Source organism: Capra hircus, chromosome 7, assembly GCF_001704415.2.
Source record: "Capra hircus breed San Clemente chromosome 7, ASM170441v1, whole genome shotgun sequence".
NCBI classification, from domain to species: domain Eukaryota; kingdom Metazoa; phylum Chordata; class Mammalia; order Artiodactyla; family Bovidae; genus Capra; species Capra hircus.
Genome location: NC_030814.1, coordinates 59,758,167 through 59,781,078, shown reverse-complemented (window position 1 = coordinate 59,781,078; position 22,912 = coordinate 59,758,167). Strand labels below are relative to the sequence as shown.

General features: G+C 51.2%; 2 protein-coding genes across 8 annotated transcripts; both read right to left on the bottom strand.

The window, feature by feature from the left end:
- ECSCR (endothelial cell surface expressed chemotaxis and apoptosis regulator) lies at positions 806-8,939 on the bottom strand. 2 transcript variants are annotated; one of them, XM_005683016.2, is made up of 10 exons: positions 8,807-8,939; positions 5,213-5,263; positions 5,004-5,057; positions 4,442-4,570; positions 3,978-4,025; positions 3,223-3,336; positions 2,725-2,823; positions 2,405-2,441; positions 1,304-1,400; positions 806-1,145 (listed from the first exon to the last, which is right to left on the bottom strand). In XM_005683016.2, the coding sequence occupies exons 1-10, from the start codon at positions 8,910-8,912 to the stop codon at positions 1,137-1,139; spliced, it is 744 nt and encodes a 247-aa protein (XP_005683073.1). In that variant the 5' UTR covers positions 8,913-8,939; the 3' UTR covers positions 806-1,136. The 2 variants fall into 2 exon arrangements, with proteins under 2 accessions (XP_005683073.1, XP_005683074.1); XM_005683017.3 differs by lacking the exon at positions 5,213-5,263.
- TMEM173 (transmembrane protein 173) lies at positions 15,423-21,569 on the bottom strand. 6 transcript variants are annotated; one of them, XM_005683023.3, is made up of 8 exons: positions 21,504-21,569; positions 21,048-21,209; positions 20,309-20,535; positions 20,051-20,234; positions 19,699-19,807; positions 18,263-18,501; positions 17,279-17,465; positions 15,423-16,704 (listed from the first exon to the last, which is right to left on the bottom strand). In XM_005683023.3, the coding sequence occupies exons 3-8, from the start codon at positions 20,533-20,535 to the stop codon at positions 16,514-16,516; spliced, it is 1,137 nt and encodes a 378-aa protein (XP_005683080.1). In that variant the 5' UTR covers positions 21,048-21,209; positions 21,504-21,569; the 3' UTR covers positions 15,423-16,513.

Below are 22,912 nucleotides of genomic sequence, written 5' to 3'. Positions count from 1 at the left end.
TTTCATTGAGACAAGTAGAGTGAAACTTTCTGTTCTGAGCTTTCTCTTTCCTGTTACTTCATAGAGTCTAAATCCAGAAGAAAATAGCATATGGTTGCTTCAGAATGGCTGATTTGTATTTTCTTGTGTTCTAAACTGCCATCAACCAGATGCTTATGGTGCTCCCTGCAGACATACCCAGATGACTCTTCCATTGGCTCTCCCCAACCAAGATTCACTTCCAAACCAGTGTCCTGGTAGAGATTACTAAGAGGACAGATGACTTTCTTTTTCTCATTCTCTTTAAATGACTTTACTGTGTTTGTGAACCTTCATTCTGTTTCTCAGACACAGAAATCATTGCTGTGAGGGGCAAAGAGGGTAGATTTAGGTTTATGAAGTCATAGATCTATCCTTCCCAGTGCTATTCCCACTGGTAGGATGAAAGTGAATCACGTCTACCTGGAGCGGGCAGAGGACACTTGCCTTTATGTTATTCAGCTCTTGTCACCCGAGTGTCTGAATCAAAATGTGTTGTACTGCTCGTGTTCTCACTCTGCAGACCAGCTGGTGACAGCTGGTCACTGTTTATAGCGCCTTTTCTCTCCCTTCTATTGGAGTGGTTAGTCCTTATCACTACTTAATAAATCAAGTAAAACAACGCAGGCCTAATAAAACATTTTCTCCACTTCCCAAGTTTCTGAGAGCTCCCCACAGGGGTAGAAACTTGTACACATGCCTTACCTCCAAAAGGAGGCCCCAGAACTGCTAAAACACTAAGAAATACTCATGGGAGCATAGGCCTTAAAAGAAATTAGACTGCAGGTCAGAAAATAACTTTAATGCCAAGGAAAAAGGATCAGTTCACTTTGTCATTTTCCTTGCTCTGGCTCTGTAGACTCCTCCTTCCTGTGACTTTGAAATGGCAGGGAGGAGCAGGCTGTGTTTCTAGGCTGACTGTCCACATGGGAAAGTGTCTCTCATACTGGCAGCTCCCTCTCAGATCTGGAGGGATGCTAGGGTCCTTTCAATCTGGGAGTAAATGGGAAACAATAATTTATATCTGGTTCATTGCCTCTACTGATTCCATCACCTTCTTCCTTACAGTCACAGGGCAGTTGCATCATCATCAGATCCATTGAGACCCCAGGTTGCTTTTAAAGAACCTGCAAAATAAATACATGATGAGGATGGGTGAAGTTATTAGCCATGGTTGGGTAAAGAAAGAAGATTCTGGGCCTTCGAGAGTATCTCCTTTCTGGTTAAGGAAATAGAGCCTGAAAGGAGGAGGAAGGAGAAGGAAGGAACCAGGGAAAAAATGCACCTTCTCTGCTGAGGGGCATCCTTTGCTGTTATTCATGTTGATGTTCTTCATCGAGATAAGAGTGATGCTCTCTTTCTCTCCATTGGCTGTGGAACCGCTGGGGAAGGAAGGGAACATGGGTTTTAGAGAGAAGGAGCCGCAGGGCATTGGGGGTCAAGGAATTGTTGAGGGGGGGTGTTGAAACTTAGACCTTTGTTTTGAGAAGCCTTTATTTTGGTGATAGACTGTCACCAAATGAGTATATGCTTTGAAGCCCAAAAGACTTGTGTTTAAATCTTAGTTTTATTACCTACTACTTGTGTGACCTGGACCAAATTAAAACCTCTCCTGCATGCTAAGTTGCTTCAGTCGTATCTGACTCTTTGTGACCCTATGGAGTGTAGCCCACTAGGCTCCTCTGTTCATGGGATTCTCCAGGCGAAAATGCTGGAGTGGGTTGCCATTTCCTCCTCCAGGATCTTCCGACTCAGGGATCAAACCTACGTCTTTCATGTCTCCTGCATTGATAGGCACGTTCTTCACCTCTAGCGCCACAACTTCTCCTAAGTCTTATTTTTTTTAATGTGTAAAATGCAGAAATATCTGCCTTGAAGAACTCTAAGGACTTGAGATAATATTCAGTTCAGTTCAGTCGCTCAGTCATGTCCGACTCTTTGCGACCCCATGAATCGCAGCACGCCAGGCCTCCCTGTCCATCACCAACTCCCGGTATTACAAAATACCTAAGATAGTGCTTGACAGATACAAGGTATTCAGAAAGTGGTTCCTTAAGTACGTACCCTCTGTTTAAGGAGTATATTAGAATCTGAGTCCTTTCGCTTTTCATGAAGAGGTTAATATAGGCTTAGCCTTGGGGGTAAAGTCCATCTCCTCTCACCTGACTGTTTCCTTTCAGTTCCACCCCTATCCTGTCCACCCCCAGCCCAGGCCTCAGTGAGGCTGTCAGGACTCTGTGTGTGGGGGTGGGTGTGGGTGTGGGTGTGGGTGTGGGTGTGGGTGTGTGTATGTGTGTGTAAAAAGCAGAAAGCATTGGTTCCCTCTTGGAGCGGAGGAGTAAGAGGTCAGTAGATGATTCCTTGCTTGCACTTCTAATAGTCTTACCTTTCAGAGAGCCCTGAACTCCCAGGTTTCTGGGGATCTGTAAAAACCCAAAGGCACAGGTTGGAGGCCACAGGCTATAACTCAGGAGCCCAATTGGCCCTTCAAAGCCCACCTAAGTGGACCCCCCACCGCCCCATTTCTCATTTCCCCTGCGTGCTGTTCCTTCCCTCAATTCTGGGCTGGGTGTCAGGCCTAGAGTCTGGCTATCAGGCCTAGAGTCTGGCTGTTTTAGGAGCCCAGTCCTAAAACAGTCCTAGGTCCCAGTCCTAGGTCCCTCATCAAAGAGAGGCAAAGGGGTCCCTGAGGGTCAGGGCATGTACCTTCAGACTCCTTGTTCTTCTGACACTTAAACCTTAGACTGACCACACTGACCAGGACAATCACCACAACCACTAGGATGGCAATGAAGCTGATAACACCTGAACAGGGAGAAGAATGGGGTGAGGAAAAGGCAGAGGAAGGGACAAAAGAGGGCAACAGGAGTCCAAATTCCCTTCCTAGCTGAGTGCTGTTTATACAGGTTCTGGGAGCAAAGTGAATTCCCCTTCACTCCCAAATGAATGCGCTCTCAGCCTGTATCCCTGGCCAAAGTGACCTCCACAGCCCACCCCATCCTCTCTTAAGAACATGGAGTCCAGCAGAGTCCAAAAGAGCTGAGTGGAGGACCAGTGGAGGCTCCTTCCCCACCAGCATCTTCCTCACCTGTCAACCCTCCTGAAACAAATGGGCAAGATTCGAACTTGTGTTCCCAGACCCAGAGTTCAAGTCAGTTCAGGCATGAGCCTCCCACCTGCCACTCCCCACCTTCTCCCTCTCACCAAATGCAGCCACAGTGAGCACCGTCTCTGACGTGGGGCTAGGTGGGACAGTGGAGTCTGCTGTCATCCTAAAACTCATGTTAGGTGATGTGGAAGTATCATTGTGAGAAGTGTCTAGAAAGGAGCAGGGAGGGATGGGGGAATCAGTGGAGGGACTGACTAAGCCTCCATGAGAAAGCCAGTCCCTTGCACTTCCCCCAAGTAGAGGACTGAGGACAGAACTCCCACAAAAGACACCCTCCCACCCTTCAAATCTGGGAGACGTGAGATCACGGGAAGAGCACTGCTGGTTGCTCATGTTCCTAGTTCCAGAGGACTTCAGAAAGTTCAGGATGCTTCCCCTCATTATGCTCTTCCCACCACACCCATGGGGCCCAGAGGAGGGCTGCAGAGATAGGGAGCCAGACTGGGCTCCTAAAACAAAACACGGGGAGCCATCTGTGTTTTGCCAAATGTTGAACTGGGAGGAAGGAAGGGCACTGGATGTTGGTCCCCTGGCACTGACCTAACAAGTCAGGCTGCCAGTTAATGGACACAAGTTTCTGATGCTCTTATAATGCAGCATGGTTGCCTGTCTCTGCCCAGCCTCAACACATTTACTGCAGGCCTGATTGCAATTCCACAATTCCACTTCCTTATCCTCAGCCCCTGCCCCACCAAATAAGGTGGGAAGTATAAAAAGAGTCGAAGAGCAGAGGGCTGGGACAAGAGAAAGGGTCAGGGCACTCTGCTCTGTGAGCACAGACAGGACATACCTCCGCTCATGCTGTTGCTGCTCCTGCCACTGCTCGGAACATCAGCGCCTGCACATAAAACAGGGCCCAGATGGAAGGCACCCACCTACTCCTGGTTTTCTCCCATACTGCTGGGTGAAGGCCAGCCTGCCCTGAGAAGCGTGTAGCCCTTCCCCAACCTTTTATGCCTTCCTTTCCATCATTTCGTATTTTCTTACCCCCTCTCCCCCCAACTTATCCCATCTATGTCTTTATCAATTCTGAGTCCAGGCTCCTTTTACCTTCACTGTGACCCATTCCTAGCTCCATTCTCCCCACCCTCAGCCCCAGGCGGCTTTAGTTGTCTCCCAAAGCAGGGTACCACTGGTGTGGATCCTGGTGTGAACCCTCACTGTGGGGCAGGACCCTGGGCCTCCTGAATGAGGAAGAAGGAACCCAGTCAGATATGACCCAGTGTTTTTCCACCCCCGGCCCCAGGTACTCACTGAGTCCTGATGTGTGTTTCTCTGACTGGGACCAAGTCAGTCCCGGAGAGGACGGCAAGTGATCAGCCACGGTGCTTGAACTCAGAGTCCCGGCTTCTGTGGAGAACTGTGAGGGCGTCTCTGATGCTGCTGCAGATTAGGAAGCGCGTGTGGCTTGCTTAGGGCCTCAGCCAGCATGTGGCCAGGGAGGCTCTTTAGTCCCAAACCTGCCTTAAGTTTCTCTGGGCCTTTACCTTCGCAGTGCCCTCTGCCTACAGTATGCCCTACCACCCTCCAACCCACAGCCTCCATCTGACTGACTTCTTTTTGGGCCTCAGCTTCAGAGACCACTCAGTCTGGGATGTCTGGCCCTACATCTGAAGTGGTTGATACTGCCTGGGTTCCCATAGCACCTTTGGCTTATGCCCATCACGGCCCTTCCCCGCCTCCTAACTGTCAATGTGAAGTCCTATTTACTTGCCTTGTCCCCTACTACTCTGTATTGTCCTTTAGAACAGACTCTGTGTCTGCCTCATTGTTGGACCCTCTCTGGATGGCATCTATAACCTGAGCAGCGGGGTACCTGTGATCCAGGTGCTGGACAGAGGGCTTAAGCTGTTGGTCTCTGCGGAAGGACCTGCAAATATAGGCAGAGGGCAGTTGGAGGCTGGGCAGGTTTGGTGATGCCACCACGCTCCCTAGCCCACCCAAGAACCCTTGGGCTCCAAGCAGGTCTAAAGGGCTGGGGAGAGGGCAAGGGGTAGGGCTTGGCTACTCAGCAGCCACACTCACTTGTTTCAGGGGAAGTTGGCTGTGTGGTTGAACTTTGACTGGTGAAGGCTCCTGAAACAGATCATCTGAGACTGAGGGTCCACTGCCTCTGACTGCTCTGTCTCCCTCTCTTCTTCACTAAGCTGGTGTTTTCTAGACTTTTCTCCCAACCCCACCCACCACCCAATCATCCATCTCTCTCCACTCTCAAGGCATGTGAGAGATTACTGCAGAACGGGCCTGGAGCTCTTCCTTTCTAAGCACCCAGCCCTGAATGATGGAGTAGGCCCTGTGAGCTGGAAGCTGCAGCCGGCAAGAGAAAGGTGAACATACAGACTAGCTTGGCGAGATTTCTGCCCAGTGTGCACCCTGGAGAAGGACCCAGGCCTTTTGGCTTCCAGCCCTCTGTGCTAGAAGGCAGACTCCCTGGCAGAGGGCTAGCGGATGTGACTGCAGCTCGTGGCGCTGGCTTCCTCTATGACTCAGTCGCACTGTCACCACCACTTCACAGTTCAGTGTCCCAAAGTCCTTTCCAGCCTCTTCAACCCCACATGGGTTACATACAAACTTGACACGAGTCCAGGGGAAGGTTGTTTCAAATTAGCAGTATGTCCGAGGACAGAGGGCCAGTGACAGGACACGTCTAGACAGACACCCAGAACTCAGGCCTCTCACTGTAGCTCTCCCTGCAGTGCTGCCGAGCCATTCCTTTTCTGTGAATGCTGTCATCCTGGCCTTGCCCCAAGGGAAGGGGATGAAAAGATGTGGTGGATAAGATGGAGTTAGGGGCTGGGCTTGGTGTTTGGGCTGTCTCTCTGTCCCTCCAGCTGGAGGTGGGGGCCTACACAGGAAGCAAGTTCGGAGGTACACACTGGAGGCAGGGAAATTCTAGAACGAGCAACCAGTGTACTCTAACAGGTAGAGGCTACTTTGGAAATGGTCACTGTTAGCCAAACCCAGGGAGGAGGCAATTATCAGGAGGCCCGGGTCACAAGCCCTCGTTCCCTTTTGTGTTACGTACATGTGTGTGCCTGTGGGCCTTCACGCAGAGGTCCTGGTGTGTGTGTGTGCTGGTATGCCCATACATGTGTCCCCTGTGTGTGGGGGACCTCTTTGCTCATTTTCCACAATGAAATCATTCCTGAAACCTGTGAACAATGTGAAAGGAAAACATTGTAGGGAAGTGGAGCCGCCCAGCTGGGTTCCCGTCCTTCACTGGCTGGGCAGGGAGTGCAGCCACTGGCCTGGCCTCTTGCTCCCTCAGCCCCTTGTCAACAGGGAAGCACCAGGCCTGGAAGCCCTGGGGCCCAGGTGAACAGAGGCAGCTAAGGGCCAGGGGCCCGCCCAGCCTGGGGCAGCCTGCTGGTCTGTTTATTTTCTTGAACCACTGCCTTTCTCCGTGAGGCTATCACTCAGATGGAGAGGAATTAATTGCTTCCAAGCCCAAGCTTGCCCAAAGCCTGGGCCATGTTTTTCCAGGTCACCATCTCTCATAGCCCCATTCCCTCCTTGGGTGGGGGTGTCAAGGGGGGAGCTAAAGCTTCTAGGTGCCCCAGCCTAAAGAGAACTCTTCCCAGCTGACCCTGGGCGAATACTTTCAATCTGACGCATGTCTATCAGTAATTGATAGACATATATCAGATAGATCAATCTGTCAGTTATTGATCAAGCATATCTAAGGTACCATCTTGGTTCTAGAAAGTTACAACTTTGGTTTTTAGTGGGAAGGCACAGTTCACTGCTTTCTTGAACTTTTCTAGAAGCAAAACTAGTTAGGAGTTTCAAAGTCACAAGCCCCAACTAGCAGTTGCCTGCTCTCTCTTTGTCTCCCATCTCCCCTCCCCCAACCGGAACACTGTGTCAACAGTGGATTCCTCACCGAGGAGAGGAGGGACTTGGGGAGCTTGTGTTCCTACAGGCCCAGGTGCCTCAGACCACTGGGCATGCAGAACTGGAAGAACACTGACCACAGGGGTTTCTTATTTTCTTGTGTCCTCTCCCTTATCCCTACCTGCTCCGTTCCCTTCTAGCTTCTCTCCTGTCTGTCTTCACCACCACCACACTATGTTCCTCAGCAGCATAGTTAAGTAGTTAAAATCATGGATTTTGTAGACTGACGGTCTTGGGTTCAAGGCCTGATTCTGTCACTTACCGTCTGACCTGGGCCTCAGTTTTCTCTTCTTTAAAATGCAAGTGATTTTAGTAGCCCACAAGTGGCTGTGAGGGTAAGAAAATGCACGCAAAGCACTTAACACAGTTCCTGACAGCTCATGGTCAAGAAATTATGGACATTTCAATTTTTGCCCCTTCTCTTTAATCCTCTAAGTTTCAAGTCTGCCCTGAATCTGTGTCTCCATAGTCAAGTCTCTCTGTGAGCCTGAATATCCTCGAAAGAATCTCCACTCCAACAAAGAAGACAACAGTGGGCGCTCTGAGATCCTGGGAGGAGCGGTTAGGATAGTCAAAGGTGCTCATGGTTCAGGTAGAAAAACTAAGGACGTTCCCAGCCCTGGTGCTTGCCTGGGACAGGATGGCAGGTGGGGAAGCTGGGAGAAGCCTAGGTTTGTGAAAATGTCCCCTCATGAGTCTCACTTTTCATTTCCTCCTCTGCCATTTCTGCAGTTTCTACAACCACCTAGTCCCGGAGCCTCAGGTCAAGTGAGTGACTCTGTCCTCCTGGGAGGGGGTCGGCAGGGCATAGGATTGGGATGATCGGAGTTGTACACTCAGTCTTTGGGCTTTCAGAGACATGTCTGACCTCTCCAGGAGACAGACTGTTGGAGTACTCAGGCCCTCTCACCCACCACCAAGAAAACACCATCCTCCCTCCCCTCCCCGTCCAAATACTCTGGAACTTCCTTCTGCTGCTTTGAGCACATGCTCCTAAATCCTCAGCGGAGGGCTTATGGAGGGTGGAGTGGGGGTGGGGAGGGGATGACCAAAGGGAAGTTTCTGCCCTGTGAGTCAGAATCTCCTGGATTTCTCATGATTCCCAGCAACTGCTCCCTAATTAGAAGACCCCTTATGAGCTACCTCACAAGTCATAAGCTACCAGAGCTTGTGTTGTTCCCAAGTCATTTCTTTTGGGGATGATTTCATCTGGCCCCCTAGATGAAATGTGTACAGCTTCTTGGGCAAATAGTTCTTTGTATCTAACCTGAGTCCTCATTGCTGTGATTTGACTGTAAAGTCAATAATTGGAGATCCTACGTTGTTATTCCTCATATGGAAGAAGAAAAAAGATCACCTGTGAAGCCCAAGGTACGGACCATTTTGTGCTAGGACAGCCTGGAGGGAGCTTTCCAGCTTGAACCTCACACCAAGACAATCACTTCCCACATTTCAGGGGACCAGGCTCTTCGGGGGGCCCAGTTCTCCCTGGAAAGTTTCCCACCAAAGCGTCTAAGAATATCTCTATTTTACTGCTGCCTGGGAATGACCAGCTCCCCAGGCAAGTGATCCCCTTCATAACAAGGCTCTGGAATTTCCCTCCAGGAGAGTGAAGTCTCGGATGGACAGCCTGCGTGCTGTGTGTGTCCCAAAGGAGGGACAGGCGCCCAGAATTGCTGGCCACTGGAGAGGAACTGCTGGAGGACGGTGGTGGGTGCCTCTTACCTTGGAGCAGCAGGAAGCCCAGGATGGCCCAGCGCAGCTGCATTTCTCCGATGCTCCCCATGTCAGCTGGATCTGCAGGCAGCCTCTGAGTGGAAGCTCTGTCCATAGTGGAAAAGAGAGAGGGACTGCTGGGGCGGGGTAGGGGTGGGGGCTGGCTCTCCAGGAGCTTCCTGTCAAAGAATAGAAGGAAACAGATTGGGACTGGCTCCAGGGGCCCTGCTCAGTCAGGCAGCTCAGCTGAGGATGTAAGGCCGAAACAGCAGCGCCTGTGCCCAGGCTCCTCGTGGCCTTGGCTAGGGCCACGTGGTCTCCACCAGGACCTGGGCACAAAAGACAGTGATGGCGACCTGGCCCCGCACCCCCTCTCTTCTCCTCTGCAGGGGGCCATCTGTCCCCCCACACACCACCTGGAGGTTTTCTTGGAGTATCACTCTGTCTCACTGAGCCCTAAAGCTTGGCCGCCCACCCTCTGTAGACTCTGAATCCTCTACACACCTCTCCCTCCTCAGGGCTCCAGATCCAGCTGGAACTCCTTGCATCTTTAGGGAGGCATTAAAACATTCTTGTTATTCTGCATAGAAAAACTAAAGGACCACGTTCTAAGCATCCCTCCCTCAGCCCTCCCCTCGTGTTGGAATCAGGTGTTCCCTGTGCTCCAGCAGCACCCCGTCCTTAGCATCCAGCCAGCCAGCCAGTTGCACTCACTCTGCAGGTCAAGTCAGAAACCCAGTGACCAGAGCTTAAGTGAGCTTGGAGGTTGAGTGGGGTCCCTAAATGTCAGCATGTGTAGCAGCTGGGCTGAGAGACAGGAATCAGGAGGCTTACCTTCTGGGATCAGATCACAGGGTGAGAGGAGTTCCTAGGGGGTCTCCTGGTCTCCAGACTAGAATAAAGGGTGGTGGCTGCACAGTGAGGAACAGATTGAGGGATGGCTGGTCCTATGGAGTTAGCTGGGAACCAAAAGTTATCCTTTATAAACTGTTTCCAGGGGGACTTCCCTGGTGGTCCAGTGGCTAAGACCCTATGCTCCCAGTGAAGGGGGTCTGTGTTCAATCCCCGGTCGGGGAACTAGATCCCACATGGTGCAACTAAGACCTGCCCCAGCCAAATAAATACATTAAAAAAAAAAAAAAAGTTTCCAGAGACAGGCGAGACTAGTGGGCACTTTTTGTAACTCAGAAGCATTAAAGCACTCACATTCACAAATGAAGTTATAGACAAATGCAAACAGACATAACAGAATTCATACTTGTAAAAACCAATGAAGAAAAAGCACAAAGAGAGAAGAATGCCTTGCATGGGAACGATAAATAACAAATTCAACAAGATGATTACCCCTAGAGTGAGAAGGAGGGGAGAGGTAGGGAGTGAAGCTTCTATTTGTAATGTTTTCATTCTTAAAATTCTTTGAAATAAATGTGACAGACTATTGAGATGAACAGAACTGGTGACTGGACCAGAGAGACTCAGTATATTAAAGTCTGCACTTTTCAGTGTGCTTGAGAAATTGCTTTAAAAAAAAAAAAATCAAAGGATAATGACTTCAGGGAATCAGTTGGGATGTAGAGCCGCTAAGCTGGGGCGCGGGGGGCGGGGTTAGGGCAAGTGTTTGGGATCCGGTGGAGGAGGGATGAGCAGGCAAACTCAAGCTCCTGAAGGTGTCAGGGGACGTGAAAGGAGGGGCCTAGGAGTAAGATCAAAGCACTGTCAGAGGTGAGGGCTGGGCCCAGGGTAGTCGAGATGTTCAAGGAAGTGAAAGCGCGGGAGAGAGCGGTGAGGGTGTGTGCGCAGAGGGTGTGTGCCCTGTAAGCCCCATAGACGTGGCAGCTCCGGGTAGGGACCCAGCTGCGGCAACCGGCTCTCCTTTGCCCCGCTGGCCGCCAGTCCCAAGAGAGCCTTGCACAGCCGGACAATGCATCAGGTAGATTCTCAGCTCACCCTCTTCTGCCAGGCTGGTGAGACTCCCCCAATCAAGGGCCCCAAGTCCTGCACCAGCCTATGCTTCTCTTTTCCCCCTGTACATCCGGAACTGCTTCCCCACCCCCTACCCTGGGAGCTCTGTGGCCTGGGCCCTAAAGAGTGAAAGACTCTCAAGCAGGGGAGGTGAGGTAGGTATTAAGCTTTAAAGATGCCAAAGGACAGGTGCTGGGGATGGGTGGGGTGGACAATGGGACTCAGTAACTAAAAGGAGTGGGTTTGTCCTGGCCAGCCCTCCCTGGACCCCAGTCGCCTACCCATGGGGATGGTCAGGCTGAGGCTTAGAGTTAGGGGATGGTCTCCACCCCAAGGGCTGCTCCTCATGGTCCAGCTGGGGAAGGGAAGACCAGGCGGAGAGCTTCCTGAGCCTGTGATAACCTTGCCAGCTCTGGGGCCTATGGTTTGGAGATTTGCTACCTTGATAGTAAACCCCATCACCACCCAATACTTAGCAGGGTAGAGACAGGCAGAGGTAAGGATCATGACCCCCAGCTTTAGGCAGAAGAATGCTGGGACCCTGAAAGAGATAGAGGCTGGGAGGAGGTCTCCTTAGTCCATCTTGGATGGAACCAGGAATCTTCGGTGAGTGTTCCATACCCTACAGCGCCCGCCACAACTTGATCCGGAAGTGGATATTGTGGGGTGAGGTATAGCTCCTACCTCCCCCAAGCCTCTGGGGTTCATGCCTCCTCTTCCTCTCTCCCTCCCCTGGAGTACCAGCCTTCTTCCTACCATGTGGGTGAGGAGTAGTGGGAACCTAAGAAGCTGGACAAAATGACTCCCTTTTCCCAGGACTGAAAGGAATAGTTGCTCACTGACCCCTGGCCAAGACATGGGAGAGCAGTCCAAAATGTGCTAGGACTCCTGACCCAAGACATTAGATGTATTTAGGAATTTTGCTGGAGACCTGGGAAGAGAGATCAGTGCGAGGGGACTTGGTGGGGGAAGGAAGGATAAACTTCATATGCTAGGCTGTAATAAAGCCCCTCTCTTTGTCCCTTTCTGAATGACTTTGTCTCCTGATCTCTGTTTTGTCCCTTCTGTTTCTGTTTCTCTGTATTTATCTTCACTTCTATCTCTTTATCTCTCTCTTTCCTTGTATCTTCCTCGTTTTCTCTGTATCCCCTTGTCTCTTTCTTTCAATCTATTGCTGTGTGTTTATCTCTATGTTTCTCTGTCTCTGCTATCTCTTTCTATTTCTCCATGTCTTACTGTCTCTCTGCCTCTGTCTGTCTCTCTCTCAGTTCCCTTTGGGTGTCTATCTCTCTCTAGCTTGGTCTTTCTCTGTGTCTACATGCCCATGTCACTACCCTCTCCCTCTATCGCTTTCCTCCCAGGCTGGCCACCATTCGTGGCTTTCTCCAGCTGTCAATGGCTCAGCAGGGCAGGAGCCCCAGAAGCAGCTTCCGGAGGTCCTGGGCGGGGCCTGGGAACCTCGTCCAGGGGTCGGGCTGCCCCTGCTCACCATCATCGTCGCTGTCTTTGTCTTGCTGGCAGTCTGCATCGTGGTGGCGGTCCACTTTGGGCCAAGGCTACACAAAGGCCATGCCACTCTTGCCACAGAGCCACCATCCCCAAAGCCAGAGGGTGGCATCTACCTCGTCCGCTGGCGCATGCTGGGCCATCAGGACAGTCACGCAGACGCCCAGCAGAAACCTCCGGGCCCTGACTCCTGCCCTGTGCCAGATGGGCCCAGGTTCAGCATCGATGAAGTCACGTTTCTGTAGGAGGGAGACTCTGGAAAGTTGGCCTCAGCTGTGTCAGAACAAGAAACTGGACAGAGTAGTGCATGCTAAATTGCTTCAGTTGTGTCGACTCTTTGCGACCCTATGGACTATCACCCACTAGGCTCCTTTGTCCATGGGATCCTCCAGGCAAGAATACTGGAGTGGGTTGCCATGCCCTCCACCAGGAGATCTTTCCAACCTGGGGAATGAACTCGAGTCTGCCTATGTCTCCTGAATTACAGGTGGGTTCTTTACACACTGAGCCACCTGGGAAGCCCGGACGGAGAAGTAGGGCAAAAGCAAACAGGGGCTTGGGCCTCAGAGCTTCAGAAGGGCACACCTGGACTCCTTGGAGCTGCCCTCTCAGCAGAGTATTTGTAGAAGAAGCCCTGTGAGGACCAAAATAATAGAAGAAACTTGAGCGCCCTGCCCAGAAACACGCTGCTGTGAGCATTCCCAGAGTCCAAAGCCACCCTAACAAACCTACCCCCTCCTCTACAGGAAGGGCCAGGCCCCTGAACCTCCTCCTCTGAATTCCTACTCCCTCCTGCACTCCTTATCTCCCCTTTTGGTGTCAAAGTGAGTTCAGTTGGGAAGATTCCACCATCCACCCCACCCTTGTGTAAGGATGTCAGAGGTTCCTGGTGGAGGCCCTGTCCCCATAGCCACCAGGTCCTGTGAGGGCAACCAGAGAGAGCCAAGTCAAAGAACCTAGGGGTATGCCTTCTCTGGGACTCAGGAAAGGAAGGCAGATCCACTTCCCTGCCCTAACTGAGCTTTGGCTGTCAGGTCCCCGGCCTTGCAAACTTCCAAGGGCCCTAAAAGCCCTAAGCACCACTTGCGTGTGTGTGCGCTAAGTCGCTTCAGTCATGTTCAACTCTTTGCAATCCAATCGACTCTAGCCCTCCAGGCTCCTCTGTCCATGGGATTTTCCAGGCACGAATACTGGAGCGGGCTGCCAAGCCCTCCTTCAGGATATCTTCCCAATCCAGGAATCGAACCTGCATCTGTTACGTCTCCTGCATTGGCAGGAGGGTTCTTTACCACTGATGCCATCTGGGGAGCCCACTTGTAGATTCCCAAGTTGTTTTTGAATCACCTCCACCATCTTGGGGCAAGATTCTATCTCACTTTCCCAGGATGGGGTAGGGGAAATTGGGGGGCTTTCATTACCTCCCACTTTCTGTGTGCATTGGCCTGTTGGAACCAGTCTAGAATTTACCACAGGACATTTCCCAGATCCAGAACCTTCCAGCTGGTAGGAAAACAGGAAAGGAAAAGGAGCTCTGTGGAGGTCGTCTGGGGAAAGGAAGGAGTGGAGGTTCCTGCAGAGGGAGAAACAGGGAGGTTGGGAAGATGCAGGAGGCAGGGAAGGCAGAGCTGAGCCTCTCAGTGGCTCTCTGGAAAGGCTTCCCTTCCTTGGACACTTGAACTTCACTTGACTTGTGCAGTCAAGAACATGCAGACAGACATTTGTGGAGGGACTTCTGGGTGCTTTACTCTGGAGAACACCTGAGTGCAACAAGTCAACCTTGGAGACTGCCCTTGGCGATACCCCAGCACAATCAAGGACTCTGAGAAACAACAGATGAAGAGGAACAGAGACTAATGTGTCGAGAGGACTGGCCTCCACTGGGATTGGTAAGAGGCAGCTATAATGTTAATAGTTGTTCCTTCTTGTGGGCCCATTATGTGCTGGGCTTCAGGCTCATTTGTGGACCTACAGATATTATAATGTTTACTCCTCATACAGCCTTAGGAGGAGGAGGAGCCACTGTTATCCCTGTTTGCATTTGGGGATATCTAGACCCCAGCAGGACCCAGGTACTAAGTGGTAGAGTCAGGCCTTGAACCTGGGACTGGCAGACTTCACAGTCGGGGCACCATGTTGTGGGCTGGATGGGTAGGTAAAGATCTTGTTGGGCTGATTTTTAGGTATTGGAGTGACTGATGTGATGTTGGGGGATCCTCAGGGGCAGAATGGCTGGCACAGCGGGGGAGGGGAAGGGACTGTTTCCCCTTCACTCCCTTGGCTCTGGCATCCTTGGGAGCAGTGGGTTGCTTCTGATAAATGTGTGTCTGTGTGGAGTTTTTCTCCATAGTAATGCTGTACTCAGAAATTCATATTGAGCATTTGTGATAAAAACAAAGATGGGAGAGAGGGAATAAGTCTTGGGTGGAATGGATGGAACTGGCAGAAATAGGCTGTCTGGCCTCCCAGATGGGGGCAACTTTGCCCCTACAGTGGTTGCCGCAGTGGATCAGTTCTAACAAAGATGGCACAAAATGTGGCAGGTGAGTAGCCAGCTGTGTTGTCCAAGGTCTCCAGAGTATATCCCATCACCTCACACAAACTCTCCTCCCCCTTATTCAGGGGAGTCTCATCCGGGGACATTTATTCAGTGGCCCCTGCTTCTTTGAGTAGTCCCTTTGCCCAGGACACAGCTGTGTTTACTCCTTATGGCATCTCTGTGCTGGCTCAGGTCCCTCCCTGTCCCCCAAGCCACCCACTAAAGACAGGGCATTGAACAGGCAGATGAGTGGGATGCTTCCCAGCTCTATACCCTCAGCCTGACTGGTGGGCTCTGTCTACATTGAAATGATGGCCACTATCCCACAGCCCTGAGCTAGTATGAGGAAGCGTGTAAGGAACTGTGTGCAAGCAGATTTGGACATTGTCGATAATAAAGGGCAACCACCTGTATCAGAGTCTTGCCAGAAAAAGATGGCATACTCAAATAAATAACCTGAAGAGTGTTTAAAAAGGGGACTACTTAAGGACTTCCCTGTTAGTCCAGTGGTTAAGACTCTGTTCTTCCACTGTGTGGGACTCAGGTTCAATCCTGGATCAGCGAACTAAAATCCCACCTGCTGTATGATGCAGCCAAAACATTTGTTTTTTAATTTGTAATTTTAAAAAATTTTAATACAAATTGAAGGGGACTATTTAGAAAGGGCAGGTATAAGGAAACTACAAGTGAGAGGGAGAATTCCAGGTGAGCATCAGTGAGACGCCAGTACCATGGTCAGGCCTGAAGAGGGTTGGGGAGGAGCAAGTTAATGAAACCTGGAGATAGACAGGGTTACTGAAAGGGTCCTTTAGTTCTAGAGATGAAGAGAGCCCACAGTGACCTTGAAACTCCTGGGAGGGACGTGGAGGAATAAATGTCCCAGCCTCACCCCCCTCCACTCCCTTCTCTCACTGCAGCTTCCCACTGTCTGAATGTGACCAGAAGTCAGAGGGCGAGGGCGCCTGTTGACGCCATCCTAGGACAGAGGAGAGGTGGAGGGTAGGTCTGAGCATCCAATGGAGGACACCTGGAAGATCCCTGAAGTTTACCTTATTTATAATAAGTAGATATTACCTTGTAATAAGTTTACATTTCTTAGTTTTTACGGATTTCTTCATTTATTTATTATTATTCTGGCTGTGCTGGGTCTTTGTTGCTGCACGCGCGCTTTGGCTGCAGTGAGCAGGGGCTACTCTTAGTGCAGTGCACGGGCTTCTCATTCGGTGGCTTCTCTCGTCGCAGAGCACAGGCTCTAGGTGTGGCCTTCAGCAGTCATGGCGCATGTGCTCAGTAGTTGCGGCTCACGGGCTCAGTAGTTGTGCGGAACAGGCTTAGCTGCTCTGAGGCATGTGGAATCTTCCCACACCAGGGATCGAACTCACATCCTCGAGGTTGGCAGATGGATTCTTAACCACTGGGCCACCAGGGAAGCCCCTGACCTGGCATTTAGAGTTTGCAGAAAACTCATACAGCCATACTACTCATAACTACCCTGTGAGGTAGATAAGGCAATGATTATAATCCCATTTCATAGATGAGGACACTGAGGCTCACAGAGGTAAAACAACTTGCCCAAGGTCACAGGATTCATCTTGAAATGTCAAGTCCAAGGACCTTCTCTGAGAGGGAGGAAACGGTTCTGCTAGGCCTCCAGCTGCTGAAGAAAGAAATCCTCTCAGTTGGCCGGGGCCTCAGGAAAGGTGACTGGGGCCTCAGAAGACATCTGAGCGGAGTGGGAGAGGCTTTTCCATGCCACTGATGAGGAGCTCAGGCTCTTGGGACAGTGCAGAGGAAGCGGGTATCACAGAGGTCTCCATGCTACCCATGGTAACCTCCCTTTCCTCCTGCCGAAGGTGCTGGAGAATTTCCTGTGACAAGGAGAAGCTGCTTCCCTCTGCAGGTTCTGGAATGAGGAGGGGAATGTGTAGGGGGGTGAAGGCCTCACACACACCCACTCCAGCACACCCAGAGGACTTGCTGGGGGTCTCCTCTAACTTTCCCTCTGCCACCTCCTCCCCACCCCTAGCCATTGGGACTGGAGTTTCATGAAATCCTAGAGCCAGCAGTGGTTTTAGAGACAAGAGAATTCTACCCTCCTGCTTTTAGAGATGATATATTAGAGATGAAAGGGACAGAGACCTGCCTAAGGTCACAGAGCAAGGGAGTGACATTGCTGAGGCTGCAGTCCTGGTGTCTTGATGGGTGGCCGGGAGCTATCTGCTTCCTCTGGTACTCTAGATGAAGAGGCCCCTGGGGCCACCCCTTCATGCTCTACCCAGGACCCATAGCCAAAGACCTCAGAAAGCCACTGGGTGTCCCATGGTGGGGAGATAGGACCTTCTCCAAGGGAGACAGGGGCAGGGCTTGAATGCCCTGACCGCTCAGGAAGGGTGAAGACTGTCCTATCTCCTGCTGACCCTCTGGGAGGCCCTTGAGGCCCCCAACCCTTCCTGTCCTTCAGCTTGTCACCCCCTTACCCTGGTAGACAATGAGGCGGCAGTTGTTCTGAGACTCAGGGGCATTTGCCAGGATGTCTTCAAGTGTCCGGCAGAAGAGTTTGGCCTGTTCCAGCCGATCCTCTCGGCTAAAGCCAGCTCGGCCATCCTGTGACATGGCGAACAGGGTCTGCAAGGGGGTGGCATATTCCAGGACACAGATGCCTGCCTGGAGGAGGTAAAAGGACAATAAGACTCAGCCCGGGGCCAGGCAGACAGACTCTGGACCCCACTGCTCAATCTGTAGGGGTGGAGTCTGGGAGATGGCTACCTGATGGGGTCCATGACCTTTGCCTGTGAACCTTACTCCTAAAATCACGGCCAGGGACTGCATTAAATTTACCCTTCCCAGATCCTTCATCTCGTTCAACTACTTCAGCTTGTCAAGTCCGGGGACTGGACTCTGGGTTCAACTCTGCTTGGGTTCCCCACAGCCTACATGAAATCATTCAGACATTCTCTCGACCTTCATCTGGGCAGCTTTATGTTCCAGAGCATGGTATACTCAGGGTGAAATCGTCCACTTCCACCTGGTTCTCTGAGTCTCAGTGTCCTCTTCTACAAAGCAGGGGTTATAACAGTCCCTACAACCACAAGAGTGGTGGTGAGGATTCGATGAGGTGGTCGGATGAAGCACCTGGAAGAGCATCTGGCTTGCAATAAGTGCTCAATAAATGTTACTAGGAATTCCATGGTGGTCCAGTGGTGAGGACTCCATGCTAGGGTTCAGTCCTTGGTCAGAGAACTAATATCTCGCAAGCCTCATGATACGGTCATAAATAAATAAATAAATGTTACTTAATTATTATCACTCAGAACCTAATTTTGCCCAGCCCTGGGACCGATCAGGGAAACTGAGGCACAGAGAAGGGCAGTAAATTTTTATCACGGCTTGGCCAGGGCTCAGAGTTCTGAGTCTATAGGCCTGACCCCTTCCCAGTGCCACCTGCTTCCCTGCACACGCACCCGCTGCCCATTTTCCAGAAGCTCATAGATGCTGTTGGTGTAAACCCGGCCCTTGATGCCAGCACGGTTGGCACTCTGCTGGGGCAGCTCGTGTAGGAAGCGAATGTTGGGGTCAACCACGCTCAGGTCGTCAGGCACCCCACAGTCCAACGGGAAGAGGATGTGCAGCCGGTGGCTCCCTGCACCCTGTAGCGTGTTGTTGTGGAACTGATTGTAAATTTGGATCCGGGCCCGGAACCCTAGGGTGGAGAGGTACAAAAAGTCATTTCCACTAACTCTGTCTCCCAACCAACTCAGGACAGAGATGCAGGCCCTTGTTGCCCTCACTGTGTGGGTGCAAGAGCCCTGGGGGGCCAGCCCACAGGCATTGCCTGGGGGGCCAGGAGAGGCAGAGCATTAGGCAATAATGCTTCACCTACTCCCACCACCCCTTTCTCCCCCTCACTTGACCTTTGTCCAGATTTCTGTTAGCCCCATTCCTTCCCACTACAGCTTTCAGGGCTCTGAGAGGCAGGCAGAGCCCTGGGAGTTGCCATGCCCAGCAACCCCAGGTGCACTGAGCCAGACCTCTAGCCGAAGCCCTACTGTCTAGCAAAGGCAGCCATGAGATGGGGGAGAACCACAGCCCTGGCCAGCAAGTCAGAAGAATGAGATGCGATTTGTAAGTTTCCAGTGGGGTAGTCAAAGGTCGAGGCTCTGGACAGACCTGTGTTCGAATCCTGCTTCCTCCTATAGCTAAGGTGTGTGACTTTGGACAAGTCACTTTATCTCTCAGAACATCTCTGATGTTCTTAACTCTAAAACAGGGGTGATGATTATCCTGTCCTCACAGAAGTGAAAGTGAAAGTCCTAGACTTTGCGACCCCATGGACTATAGAGTCCATGGAATTCTCTAGGCCAGAATACTGGAGTGGGTAGCCTTTCCCTTCTCCAGGGGATGTGAATTAAAAGAGAACCTAAATGAAGGGCATACAGCTTAGGTGACTTGGGACAAGTCCCTTAATGGATCTAAGCCCCGAATTTCTTCCTGCAAACCAGGCATAATAGTAATAGCTTTCAAGCCTATAAGATCACTTTTGGAATCATATGGTTTGTTAGACTGAAAATACTCTGAAGGAAGCTCAACTCTGTGTTCTGTGATGACCTCGACGGGTAGAAGGGGTGGCGTGGGAGGGAGGCCCAAGAGGGAGGGGATATATGTATACACATAGCTGATTTAATTCATTGTACAGCAGACACTAACACAACATTGTAAAGCAATTATAACCCCAACAGCAATAAATAAATAAAGCTTTGGAAAAATAAATAGCAATTGAGAACTCTTGGGGAAAGAAAAAGAAAATGCTTTGAAAAATATAGTAACTTCTGGAAACAAGGTTGCGCGTCTTACTGTCTATCTTGTAGATCTAGAAATGGGGGCACAGAAGACAGCCCACCTGGCAGGATCAGCCGCAGGTATCCAATATAATATGACCAGGCCAGCCCATGAGCCACGTTGAAGTTCCTTTTTTCACAGATTGCAGAGACCTCTGCTGGGGCCAGGCCCTGTGGACAGCAGGGTGGGGCCGGAGGGCCTCCATGAAGGATAACGAGAGTGCTCCTCCCCCAAGATTTCCCAACCCCCTGCCAACTGGCTCCCTTCTCTGCCATTGCTGAACCCAGACCATTCTAGGCTCTAGTCCAAGAATCAGCTTCTAAACTGATCCCAGTCCCAGTACTGAGCTCAGAGCAGGTCACAATAGCCGCATCTCCACCCGACCAGACTCTCCACCTCCCTGTGTGTGATACCTGGAGGCCCAGGAGGATGTTAAGTGCCTGTGAGAGGCCCAGGAGAGCAAGCATCCAAGTGAAGGGCAGGCCAGCCATGTTTGGGAGGGAGCAGTAGAAATAGCAGGACAGCAGCAGCAGGGCCCCGCAGCGCATGGAGGAGCACAGGCAGGCCCGCACAGCCCTCCAGTAGCTGCCGTGGTACCTGCAGGTGACATGCAAGTTCCAGACCCAGCCCAGCTCAGCCAGAGAGGGGCAGGAGGTACTTCATGGAGTCACCTGGAGTGGACGTGGCGCAGCTCCTCGGCTAGACTGCAGATCCCCTTGATCAGCAGTCCCATCTGCTGGGAGGCCAGGTGGAGCACCAACCACTTGAGAGTGTAGTCTGGTGGCTCCCCCAGGCCCCAAAGGGCCACCAGACAGGCACTTAGCAGGACCAAGGCTGCCTTTTGGGCCCTGTGACCCCTGGGCTGTGGGATGGATGGATGCAGGCTGGAGTGAGGCATCTGTGGGTACCAAGAAATCCATGGTTGTGCTCCCCTCACTCTCCTACAGTTCCAGGACTGAGGCCCTGAGTGGGCACATCCCCCAGCTCTCCAGTTCCCTGGTGCCCAGCCATACCCAGAAAATGCTCCTGGAGACACCTCTAGGGGACAGGTTGGGCATACACCATCCCAGAGCTCCAACCCAAAAAGATTTGTTGCAAACAGAGTAGGTGGAGAAAGAAATGCATGCACACATGAGTTGGAGCCAACTCGGGGAGATAGTGAAGGACAAGGAAGCCTGGCATGCCGTAGTCCATGGGGATGCAAAGAACTGGACATGACTTAGCAACTGAACAACACATACACACCTCACCCAGCCCCGGTGAGACCACATGTGTGGTGAAAAAGAAGATAGCGACTACCCCAGACGCCGCTCACCAGGGAACCAGGGCTTCCCTCTCCCACAGTCCACCCCAGGGAGGACCTTAGGCAGCAAAGCTGTAAACCACAGTCCAGAGGGTGGAGGCACCCACCTCTGCTGCCTCTGTAGGGTCTTCAGCCTTAGAGCTCTGGCTGGCCAGCTCCTGATCTTACCTTCTACCTCTCAGACTGCAGGTTGTTTCTGGAAGATGACAGGAAGAGAAGGCCCAGCACAGGGGCTCCCAGCAACCAAGGGTGGCCTCTCAGGGTAGAGCCTGAAAAATGAAAGGTTAAAAACAACTGAAGCTTCCTCCACAGCACTCCAGCGCTGGCATCTCACCAGACCACAGCCTCACTGTGCTCACTGAGGAGGTTATTTCCTGCTCCCAGGGCGTCCTGGTCAGCCACGCCTGCCGTTCCATTGTCCACCCCTCAAACCGAGGGTGTTCAGAAACCCTCTCACACTCCTCACAGCCACAACCCTGAACACCAGCTGTCCCTCAAGCACCCCTAGTCAAATACACTCTACCAACACCCTCATGAGACTCACACACCCTCCCGAGACTTACACACCCAGCCAAGCATACACACTGCACCATGCTGCCCTGCCTGGTGGTTTTATTCTGATTTGCAAGTGCAGATCCTCTTTTTTTGAAGACTGTGACATCAGACTAGAGGCGGGGAAAATGAACAGTTATTTCCTGTAACAATAGCCTTCTAGTAAAAAGACTTAGTCGGAGCCAAACGGCTGCTGAAGTGTGGGCTTTGGCTCTCCATAGGAAGTATTATAGCAACACTTCTGACTTCCCAGAGAGAACCTCGTGCTTCCAGCTAAAAAGGCAGTCGCGTGGATAATGATAGTAATAATGATAATAATAATAATAATTAAGTGCTTACTGTGTTCCAGACATTATGCCAGGTGTTACATATATTGTTTCACTTAGTCCACTCAGCCACCCTATCAGGAAGGTATAATACTATTCTCACGGACAATCTGAGCTTCAGTGAGGTGAATTAACTTGCCTCTGTCCCCCCAGCTAGTAAAGGAGGGAGTGGGGACATGAATCAGGTGGGTGACTTCAAAACCCAGCTGGTTCTGTGCTTTGATCCCCCAGAAAGGGGTGGAAGGACCAGGGTCAAATTTCATGCTTGCACTTTTCAGGAGGGTGGAGAGTGTTTCTGGCCATTTTCTGGCACACCAGTAAGCTGATCAGATTTGAGAAGAGGGCGGGCTCAGGAGTGGGGTTGGGACAGAAGCCACAGAGCAGAAGCGGTCCATATATGCCCAGGCCAGAGGGTACTCGCCTAGACCCTTCTCCACATCCCAACCAGACACAAGAAGACACACCACATTCATAGATGCCACTGGCCTCTTGGGAGCAAGGAGGCTCCCAGAAAATTCTCATTTTTAAAAATAATTTTCCAAGAATGGAGAAAATTCCCTGAACTTTCTCTCCCCTACAAAGTCTCACAAAGGGGGCCCCCTGTGGTGGACAAGGGCTCTGGTGCTTCAAAACCAAAGAAAGTCAAGGTTGTCAAAGAAAACTTCTGAGCAGAGTCCTCCCAGAGTGGGCAACTCCACAGCTGTCCCAAAGTCCCCCTGTGCCAAGCAACCTTTGGCCTTTACTATCCTGCCCTTTACTGTTCTGTCACACAGAATCGGACACGACCGAAGTGACTTAGCAGCAGCAGCAGCAGCAGCCACATCTAGAGAAAAGCCTGAGTGGCAATGAAGACCCAACACAGCCAAAAATAAATAATTAAAAAATAATAATAATCAGACAAAGGCACAAAGATGTCCATTTTCAGATGTTTGTGTAAGTGTTGTTTATACCAGAGAAAAACTAAAAACTAAATGTCCAACAATGGGGACTGATTAAATTGTGGTTTATCTTAGAATGTTAGGTAGCCACTAAAAGTGAAGATGTAATTTTGTATGTTGACTCTTAAATATTTTTAGCATATTGCTTCTTACTGG